Source organism: Orbicella franksi, chromosome 13 (assembly GCF_964199315.1).
Source record: "Orbicella franksi chromosome 13, jaOrbFran1.1, whole genome shotgun sequence".
Taxonomy (NCBI): domain Eukaryota; kingdom Metazoa; phylum Cnidaria; class Anthozoa; order Scleractinia; family Merulinidae; genus Orbicella; species Orbicella franksi.
Genome location: NC_138157.1, coordinates 6,618,896 through 6,629,900, shown reverse-complemented (window position 1 = coordinate 6,629,900; position 11,005 = coordinate 6,618,896). Strand labels below are relative to the sequence as shown.

The window sequence follows — 11,005 nt, the reverse complement described above, 5'->3', positions numbered from 1 at the left end:
TCTGTTTTATAGGTTCAAGTTGGTGAATACGACTCCATTCACAAATGGCCAATATATCCGAGATACACATTCACTCTGCTAGATCAACGAGACGAGCACAAGGACAGAAAAGACATCTCGGCAAACTTCGAGCCTCAGAGTATTTCACGACCATGTGCCGACAGACAGCTCGGTAAAGGAGCACGAAGATTCGTTCTCCAAGAGGACATATGTGCCAGTGCCTACTGCAAGGATAACACAGTTTTTCTGAAGTTCAACGTGACTCTAAAACAGCCCCCTTCTAGCTTCTTCAGAGTGTGAGAATTGTCGGTCGAAATCAATCTCTATTGCAAGACTAAGGGTGCGTTCAAGCTTTGGGGTGATCTGGATCAGGATCAGCGATTTAAGATCTGTCTGGATCATGGCGCATCAAGGGAACCGATGAATCCACTCTGGTCATGGATTCATCGGTTCCTTTGATGCGCCATGTTCCAGACAAATCTTGGATCACTGATCCTAATCCGGATCACCCCAAAGGAACGCACCCTAAAGCTCTTGTGCCCGGGCGATCTTCGATAACAGCATCTGAGTAGGATCTGGGTACCAGAACGAGAACGAGAACGCTCTGCGATTTATTTAAAGAACTGAATTTTGAGTTGAATGTTCTAGTTATTTGACTGATTCAATATTATTGTTAGTAGTAGTAAAAAACAAAACAGCAGTTCATAATGTTATATTTAATGTCAAACAACAAGAGAAAATTGCATACAATTCTTATATCAACTGCATTCAAAAACGTCTGACTAATTAACTGCTTTTTACGGCTGGAAGTGTTCCTAAAACTTAAACTAATACTGCCAAAAAAATGGATCTCATTTCACGTAAAACATCTTATCCTGGCGGCGAAATACTGCCATGTGTTAAACGACGATATATAATGAATCGATCAGGCAAGAAATCTTGAAGCATTCCTGCTCCTTTAGAATGGAAGTCTCTCCCATGTACCCCGAATTCAATTTATTTTCATAGTATCAACCCACTTAAAAGCTTAACACACATGTCAAAGCAGGGTAAAATCTCAAGATAAATACGACATTTATATAAAAGTGTGTTGGCCAATCCGCCAAATGATTACTGGCAGCTGATGCTGAAAGAGCGATAGTCCGAAACTGACGTGACAATACCGTAGTTATTTGATATTTAACACTGAATTCTCCTTGCATACGGCTGGTGGGCCTGAACTTTGAATTGACCAATCAGGATTCAGCAGACGGGCAATACTGTACTGTCCTGATGTTAATGTATGTTAACAGGAAAGGCATTGACGTCGGGCAACTTTTTTCACTGACGACGACATTGAATGAGTATTCACGAAAATGGATTTATAATTGCGAAAACCATATCAGATTGTGAAAGGTGAAAAATATGAAACATTTTGTGTCTCGAAACTTTTTTAATTTGTCGCCAAAACCGGGTCGCCCGCGTCCGGCAACTCGCTCAACGTTTGGCACTTGTCCCTCGGCGCTCGGCGCGCGTTGAGTGTCGCCGGGTGGGATAAATAGTTGTGTTATTATTTGTTATTATTTTTTTGTTAGCTGCGAAGAAAAAGACTATTATCGAGTCGTTTGAGTAAGACAGCTCGGTTTTTCACTGCCGTTCGTACTGCGGGCGCAGCCACCGTATGCAAGGCTAAGTCTTCCTATAGTTCCATACCCTACTTACAACATGCTGTCGTTTCATTGTACAGTTCATTTAACAAGAATATAGGCGAACAGTATGCCTCCAAAGGCGACCAAAAATGCCAGCGACAAGATTATCGCTTTCTCCAAGTCAGGCATACTAGTGAGTAGGATTCCTGCCTTCAGATCCCTCTCAACCGTTTCCTTGAGGCACTCCAGGCGGGTGCTTAATTGACGGTACTGGCTGCGCTTGTTCCTGACTTCTTCCCAAACGACAAAGTGGTCGCTGAATTTCTTTCCGATCGCGACACAAGCTAGTGCACCACCCACACCAGCGCAGCTCAAGATGCCCCCTGTCAGCCTGGCTCCCGCCTGGAGGGCTCTGGCAGCACTAAAACCAAGACCTGTGTTTAAATAAGAGATGATTCAGGTTTCTGCTCAAATAGACAGCCCATGCGACTTTACACGCGTTTCATCTTCCATGAAAGCATCCTCGCAACACTCGTGGTGATAATATGCGCCAAAGAAGTGGAGACCGTGTCTAGAAATAACTTAAGAGGGATTAAGGCCTATTTAGGGGATTAACCCTCTTACCCTCTCGTGGTTAAAGATCATGTAAGAATTTAAGATTGAAGCATAAGTATTTGAAATGGAAAAATGTTTGCTAGTATATTTGATGTTTTTTGGAGAGAATACAGCACGGTTCAGAAACCTCCATTAGACTTCGTTAAACCTTCCGACAGAAAATCTTTAAACAATCTTCAGAATTAGTCGTGGCTATTTGGCAGTCACCGGGAACGAAACAGTCGTCAAGAGTTGATCCATCGCAATAAAAATGACCATCAACTCTTTAGGTCTGTGCTTTCATCGAAGTTGAACCTACCCAAACAGTTGTGAGAGTCGACGAAAGTGTTAGGCAGATGATGCCTATATTCTCGCATGCTCAGTTCTTTTTACTGCATGCGACAAAAGCTTCCGCGAAGCTCACCGAGATAGGGTTTGTCTCTCGACTCATGCATACTGTAGGTTTCGTTTGCCTCTAGCCGGTTTACAGCGAACTGGTCTGAGGTGTTCTTTCAATCCTCTTAAAATCATCCTATTATGAAATATTCTCACCTATTGAGAAGGCTGCAAAAAAAGCCAAATCCCGGCCAAGTTCGACCAACTGTTCTGAGGTTTTTCTTTGTAACAACTCTATGATCTCGTGCGCGCTGTTCAAACTTTGCTCGCAGTCTCTGATATCAGCTGAAGCCCTGAGACGGCTTTTATCCGTTTTTTTTCTAAGTTATTCCAAACAATTTGGCCTGAGAAAGAAAAACCGACTGGCTGGGTTTTAATTTTTAAAAGTGGCGCTTCGCCAATGTTTCCATGGTAACTTCTGTATTGTCCTTTATAACCTATTTATGCGTTCGTTATTAACCAAGCAGAAGTTAGATATTTTTTGACTTCTTGTAATTTATTTTCCACACAAAACACAGAACTAAAAAATATATAAATATATGAATTAAAATTAATTATCAGGAGGAAAAGTAGGTGACTACAAACTCAGTCCATACAGGTTTCAGTAGCATGAAGTGACCAGGAGTATTTCTACTTCCCCCTGGATGGGATGCTAGTCCATCGTAGGGTTACCCCCAAGCATTAAATTCGCCGGTACCCATTTATAAACCTGAGAGGCACTGAGAGAGTTAAGTGTCTTGCCCAAGAACACAACACAATGTCCCCAGCCAGGGCTCGAACCTGGACCGCTCGCTCCGGGGTCGAGCGCACTGACGAGCGCGCCTCCCAGAGTAAAAAGTAGAAGTATAATTTCTGCATTTTTTCCTGAAACGAGCATAATTTACAAAAGCTAGCACAATCATGAGCGCAACTTTAGAAATATACGAGCACTGCTAGTAGCATATTGCGCTACTTTTGCGAGCACAATCTATCAAAACCGAAACCCCGATTGTGGCCGCGATTTCTTGCTCGCCACGATCCCGGCTTTGCCTCTCACTGATAGCGGCTTCGCCACGAAAACAACAACAAGAAGAAAACACTGGCATCCAGGGTAATCCGGGGCCAACATAACTAATAATACCGTGACTGAACTCTAGTACCACCTGTAACTGTAAAATTATAACTGCACATTAATTATTAGACAGGGTTCCGCTTACCTCCCCCAACAGTAAATTACATGTAGACTGGATGCCTGTCAATTTCTCTGACGCAGCTGCTAAAAGCGTTCAAGCACATCATAATCACGCACCATATATTCAGGCATCCGGCCGTCGAACATACTTCGGACTTCCCGAGTGACCCGTTTGATGGCGTCAAAAGCCGCGTTTGATGACATGTTTTGTACAACCAGCCATGCGGTGGATAAAATGCAACCAAGCATTAAGTTCAATTGCTTCTTCGTGTATTGTTCCATTTGCTCTAATGCGGAAGTGGCGTTTTGTACAAACCTGTTCACCATGTGGATAAAGGAGTCCCCATTTTCACTGCACAGTGGAGTTATCAAAGACGTTAATTGCCTCAAGGCCGTCAAAACCTTCTCCATAGTGCCAATGTAGTCCATGCCAGCAATATCACCGTAACACGCTGTAGGTTCCAAGCAAGCAAGGAAAGGTTTACGTGGCTTTGCCTTAGTTAATACATAACTTTAATAGATAAATGGCTCCAGTAAAACCCAGAGGTATTAAATTTTGTCTGAGTCTAGGCGCACTCTGTCGCGTTTCGGTAGAACTACTAACCAGTTAGGCTGAAGGTCCTATTAAAGTGGCAAGGTTTACTCCGTGACCATTACCCAGAGCATTCATTGACAACTCAAAAATGAGAGGATGTGCACATGTGTGTATTGGGGGGTGGGGGGTGGGGGGGGAAGCCTTCGAGTACTAATTTGCACTTTTGAGTGGATTCGAACTGGCAGGCAGTTTCAACCCGTCGGTAGAAATGGCAGTGACTTGGCAGGCAAATTCAGCTTGGTGTTTTTCAAACGCTCCGTTTTCGTTCTCCACTTATAAGACAGGACTTTGTTTTAAAATGTCTCACTCTAGACCGCGTTTTCAATGTACGCGTTTTCGATAAAAACGAAATGGTTTAAAGATCGTTTCAACGAGCATGGTAGGCGCGTCGAAATTAATTTATTTTGTTTTGAAACGACAACGCATCCGGATGGGCCAAAGGTTCAACAGTCAGTAAGGATTAATTTTCATACTTGTAATGTGCAATTCACAAAAAAACTTGAGCAGAGAAAATAATTTCGGCGAGAATCTTTTGATCTTACCTTTCTCGGGGAATTTCCCTTTGAATTAAATATGCCCTAGAGAAGACGCCCAATTTGCATATTCCCACAAACTGAAATTTTGAATATTACATTCAGGAGATTTATTACACTTCTGGTGCTGAAACAACTACCGTTTCCTTTAAAGGATAAAATAATTTTCTGCAATAAAATGATTCAACAATATTCAAAATGGAAGTAACAAATTTGTTCATTTTTCGATTCTTTGTTTTCTACAGCGGCGCGTCTTCTTCGACAGTGCCGATGTGCTTCCTTTATAACAAGCGAATTTCCACGGAAAATGAAACATCCTAATGGTAATCTTATGATTTTCTTGATCTATCTCTCGTCCTATTTTATTGTGTACCAAGATCATTCTTTCTGGATGCCTATATAAGTTTAATTCAGTGTTAGGTTGACGGCGACCTCTTCGCTTTCTTTAACAAACAAGATTTTTTTCGCAGTGGCTATTCGTACGGCACCCGACTACGGCGACTTGTATTTGCTATTCGTACGAGAGTCAGAAGATTTCATTGAATTTCTCTGTAATTGCTGATTCTTCCTCATCCAAATTATCATATTTACCTTAAGAAGAATTAAGCGATCCCAGTGAGTGCCGTTTCTTTGAGCCAGATTAATTTGCGTACTCTCTGCATACTCAGCAAACGACCCAGTTAATACTCACGCACATGTCACGCTACCTCTGGTTCACAGATTTACTGGCTACAAAGTACACTGTAGGTTGAAAAAGTGCGAAAAGAATTTCTAATAGCCTTTTCAAAACGTAGAATACATTGACTTGGATCGGGTGGTAAGTGACAACTTGGAACTTCTATGAATTTGGAGCTCTTGTTGGTAGTCCCGTACGAATTATTCGCATTTTTGCTATTCATACTGGAATTTTTCCCACAAAGCGAACGACCCACTCGCGACACTTCAATTTTTTTCCGAGCTAGTTAATACTCACGCACATGTCATGCGATAAGAAGGGACCGTACAGCGACTGGTGTCTGCTATTCATACGGGATTCCTCGAGTATAACTAACAGTTACCATTAAATTTAAGAATCGCTAACCTCAGTGTTTTTGAATGTCATAGTTGAACACTTTCCTCAGACAATACCTGTCCAGCCGTATTTTCGTGGACCAGTTTGCGTTGCAAGATTTAGTGTGCATGTATCCCTCACCTGATTTGGAAGGAGAGAACGTTCGAAGCATCCATCCTTCGGTAAACTAACCGCGAGTAAACGGACTAAATACGAAAAGAACTACCTAACGCTGACTGAAACTGCGTCTTCTACGGAATGCAGAGAGTACGCAAATTAATCTGGCTCAAAGAAACGGCACTCATTGGAACCGCTTATTTTTCCTAAAGGTAAATATAATAATTTGGATAAGGAGAATCAGCAATTACAGAGAATTCAATGAAATCTTCTGACTCCCGTACGGATAGCAAATACATGTCGCCGTACGGGTGCCGTACGAATAGCCACTGCGTATTTTTTTCAGTTCGCTTTCAATAACAAACAATATTTTACTCGGCACTCACCTGTATAGAGTGGAAATAAAAGAGGGTTCTTTGCTTTGTAGGAAACGAATTCCAACGTTTTCTTTATAGGAATCCCTCTAAGAAGATGTTCTTCGCTTTCGCTTTACTGTATAAGCAGTGGATCTTGCCTGAAATCTACTGAAAAGATGCGCGGAAACCATCCGAAAAACCGTCGTGAAGTTCACCGAAAGTCGAACGCGTGAAGACTGAGACGAGGTTGTTTCGTAGACTATTAGTATTGTTTATGTAGGGGACATCCTTCTCTTATTTAAACTCCTATTAAAGTTTCGAAATGTATTAAAACATACCGAGAACCGAAGCTCCTTTGCTTGTAATCAAATAATCAAAGAAGACATCCCCACAGCGTTGGAAGTTTTCCATTGCTTTGAAACGAAACGAAACAAAACGAAACATGAACAGATCCTCCACGAAAACATCCACGCAACGCGCGAGTAACATCCCCGGAAGAACTGGGTACAAGGTCTACAAATAACTTAAGAGGGATTACCTTAGTTAGAGGACCTATATGGGGGATTCACTCTCTTACCTTGAGAATCTCTTGGTGGGGGATTAATGAGATGTATTGCTGTGTAGGTATATGTGGGGGATTAATGTGATGTATGCTGTGTGGGTATGTTGGGGATTAATGAGATGTAGGCTGTGTTAGTATATGTGGAAGATTATTAAGAGGCGCCCTCTGTAATTTTCAACTATGGCCATTTGGACCAGAAAAAATCAAATTCCTCAAACTTTCTCAGATGAATGGTCTAGATAAGTGATTCACAAAAATATAACTTTCAGTTCAATTCGATTCGTATTTTAGCGCTGGGGCCACCATCTTGGTTTTGCCCCTCTGAGAGGGCTTTCAGCGGCCATTTTAGGGCACATTTTTAACAATTTGCCATACAAAGAAAACGATCTAAATCCGGGTAAAAACCCTTTATTCGAGACAAGCAAATGTTTCTTGTTACATTGAGAGGCTGTTTTGGCAATTTGATCATCACCTGATTTTTCTACAGAATTTTAAATTTCTTCCCTTTCGGACTACTGATGAAGCGCCACAAAAAAGGCGAAGTTTAAAGGAAAATATCGCCAAAAGTACATCACTTGAGATCCCAAAACTACCCTCCACTTAAAGAGCAATGTCTCACCTGTAAAAACATGCAATAACATTTTGGGGCAGTTAAAACTGTAAAATGTTAGAAGAAGAAGTTTAAGCTGTGCTTTTGTCAACAAAGACCGCCGTCCTAATTAGCATAATAACGTAAAAATAACGATGCACAAAGAAAATAATGACATATTCCACTTACCTCGCGACATGTCGACAACTGGATGTTCCACGATGCCTCATGTTATATTTCCAGTTTGTTTCAGCCACATTTTCGGTGATTAGTGTACGAAATCACTCTCAGACATCGCCACGGTTAAGCAGATTTCAACTCTCCGAAGCCCGCTTCATAACATCTATCAATATTATTTGTCTTTCGCCTCATAAGCCGCCGTTTACAAGAAGTTTAACAATTTTCTGAGATCCTAACTGACTCAGAAGTCTGTTAGCAGCCTTTAAAATCCTCCTCTTAATCGAGGATTCTCATCAAGAACTCGTTTAAGCTCAGTTCTGTTTTGATCTGTTATGCATCCGCCATTATTCCACAGATTGCGTTACATTTGACAAATGCGCATTCCAACGGGTAGGGGTATGGTGGGTAGGAAGTGAAAATGTAACCGACATTAAAGCCATTTTGCGCATTTCTGTGGCTAAACTAGTTACTGGCTTTCCCAGAATGATTTGAACATGAGCTTCTGCTTGCAGGTATTTTCTAGGTTATTTTTACAGGGTAGGTGAGGGGGGGGGGGGGGGTCGTGTATTAAAAAAAATAAATAAAAAAAATAAAAACGGAAACGATAGACAGTATCAGGTCAAAAGATTATGATCTGTGTATCTTGATCAGCTTTATCAGTTCATCAGTGAGGCCCTATTAGGGGTTTTCAGGATACTGGATATTTGGGTAAAAAGTTAATAGGATGCAAGAAATTTAGGAGAAATATTGATGGGGTAGAGCATCTTTAGATCAGATAAAACAGGACATTAATTGAGTAGGAAATCGTTGAGTTGGATTTAACAGGTTACAAAATATTTAGGACAAAAATTAACAGGATAAGGGATACACCGACACCCCCCACCCCCCTCCCCCCTCCCACTATGGGGCCTCAACAATGGTCAGCTATTTAGGATAAAATAAATGTATGTCAACTGCTATAAGCATTTATTCTGGACTCTTAGTACTTATATCACGGTGGAATATGAAAGTTTTGTATCAGATTTTAGGGGTTTTAAGGTTAGGTAACGTAGCTCCTTGTTAGTAATTTCGAAGCCCACACTTGTTACACTGAATAGATAGATAAAGACGGGGCTGGAGAAATAAACAGAGAATGAAATGTGTCCCAAATTCTGCACCGTTTAACACGAATTTCTTACATGGCAACCTTTGTGTCTGCAAAGAGATGAGGCACAACATTCCACACTATATTTGTAAACAAATATCCTAATCTCATTTACAGCCATTAGTTTTTGACGAGAAATTTCATTTATTAGAAATAGAATACGGATAGAACTCCAATAAAAAGCCTCTTCCTTGTGCTTTTTTTGTTCAGCATTATACTTGTGTCTTTCGCTGCCCGAAATGCCATCAAATGCTGCGAAAGGCAACAGACTGAGAAGCAGTGCGCAAGAAAAGTTTTTCTCGGGTCAGGAAACGGCCATAAAAGTCGAAGCAATTACTGTAGCACAAAAGATGAGGCGCTCAAAAGGTGAGGCCAGGAATTAGGCGGTTCACCTGTGATGAGTTCCTGACTCCTTGCCACGTTTAATCCTTCCTCTCGAAGATGGCTTCAAAGCTTAGAAACAGACAGGAGAAGGTCCTCCAAGAAGACACAACAACCGCTGAGAATCAAGCTGTAGATTTTTTTGACAAGTGTCAGTTAATTCATCCAATTGCTTATGACTCATTCAACTTGTGTGCCTTAAACGCATCTATAATGTATTTAAAAAGCTAAGCGTCACCATTAGTGCTTCGCTTGATAGATGCGGGTATTTTAAAGCGCCCTGCATAGGGTTGAAAACAAGTCTTGTGCATACATGCAGCTGTGCTCCATCACAGAACTGAACGACATTAGCGGCTGTGGGGTGCCTCAGGCTCATAACGAATGGTGCCTACAAAATACAAACGTGTTTCCGCCAGATTAAGAAAACGTGGAGAAAGTAGATCTTAGCCAGGGTTATTAGAATTCACAAAGAAAACTGTGGGTAGTCAGTAATTTTTCCGAGATAATTAGCTACTGCTGACGGTAGCATTTTTCTGAAAAAAAGGTAAAGATATTTCTTCACAGATTCTCCTAAGGTTCGCCTTTACATGCAGAAAACTAAACATGTTAAAAAACATCTTTAAACTACGTGGAAAGTGGTAACATAAAAACCACTTTTGATATGTATTTAATAACAGAATCGTCGCAACAGCGCTCCTCTTGGCTTAGCTAAAATACAGTCTACATAACTTTTCCTCACAGCCAAAAACTAATGCATTGTCAAATAGGCTTGCCACTTCCAATTCATACCATAAAATGTAGCTGTAATCACCCCTTTGTTAAAAGTTAAATGAGTTGTTTCATCCTTTCGAAAACTTTGTCGGTGTCCGTTACTTTTTTTCCTGTTACTTTCCAAGTAAGTTAAACATTGACGTCTCTCGCAGTTGTTTTGCGCGCGCATTATGCCATCTACAGTTGAATTTCAGTATGATTTTTACTACGGATACGATAAAAGGTAGTTTTTCAGCTGGAAGCCGTTCACAGTTAGTGCTTAGCGATATCCTGCTTTTCTGGTAATCCCGGTTTTAGTACAGGCTCGTTTTTTTAGTGCGAAATTTGTTTCGGCCACAATAGAATTTTTTTAAGTCGCACGCTTGGTAGGGTAGTTAATTACGTCACTAGTTCCAACCCAAGCGCGCTCCTGGCGTTTAAACCATGCCTAAAAAAGAAGGTACCGTCCTTAACTGCCCTTCAGTAATTTTCTGAGTTTTTTTTTTTTTCTGATGGAAAAGTGACACGGCTAAGAAAATGTAAGAAGTTTCAATAAAACGTCGCTTATCATTACTTCCTGCGCACCATTCGTCAGTCTGTTGTCTTTTGCAAAATTTGATGGCACTTCCGGCAGCGAAAGACACAACTGTCCCGCTTTATCTGATCTAAAGATGCTCTACCGCATTAATTTTTCCCCTAAATTTCTCACATCCTGTTAATTTTTTACCCAAATACCTAGTATCCTGAAAACCCCTAATAGGGCCTCACTGATGAACTGATAAAGCTGATCAAGATACACAGATCATAATCTTTTGACTTGGTACTGTCTATCGACCCCCCCCCCCCCCCCTCACCTACCCTGCAAAAATAACCTAGAAAATACCTGCAAGCAGAAGCTCATGTTCAAATCATTCTGGGAAAGCCAGTAACTAGTTTAGCCACAGAAATGCGCAAAATG

General features: G+C 41.1%; 1 protein-coding gene and 1 pseudogene across 2 annotated transcripts in view; one reads left to right on the top strand and one right to left on the bottom strand.

The window, feature by feature from the left end:
• The window catches only part of LOC145465486 (TNF receptor-associated factor 4-like), a 6,800-nt gene extending 6,497 nt beyond the window's left edge, over positions 1–303 (top strand). The window contains exon 8 of the mRNA XM_081449271.1: positions 13–303. Coding sequence (XP_081305397.1) covers positions 13–300 — 288 coding nt within the window. The 3' untranslated portion in view covers positions 301–303. The remainder of the gene's footprint in view (positions 1–12) is intronic.
• Positions 304–1,726: 1,423 nt separating this feature from the next.
• LOC145466309 (uncharacterized) lies at positions 1,727–8,289 on the bottom strand (annotated as a pseudogene). Its single transcript, XR_014041867.1, has 4 exons — positions 6,472–8,289; positions 3,801–4,241; positions 2,775–2,938; positions 1,727–2,062 (listed from the first exon to the last, which is right to left on the bottom strand). The product of XR_014041867.1 is annotated as an uncharacterized LOC145466309 (transcript).
• Between the last annotated feature and the right edge of the window lie 2,716 nt (positions 8,290–11,005).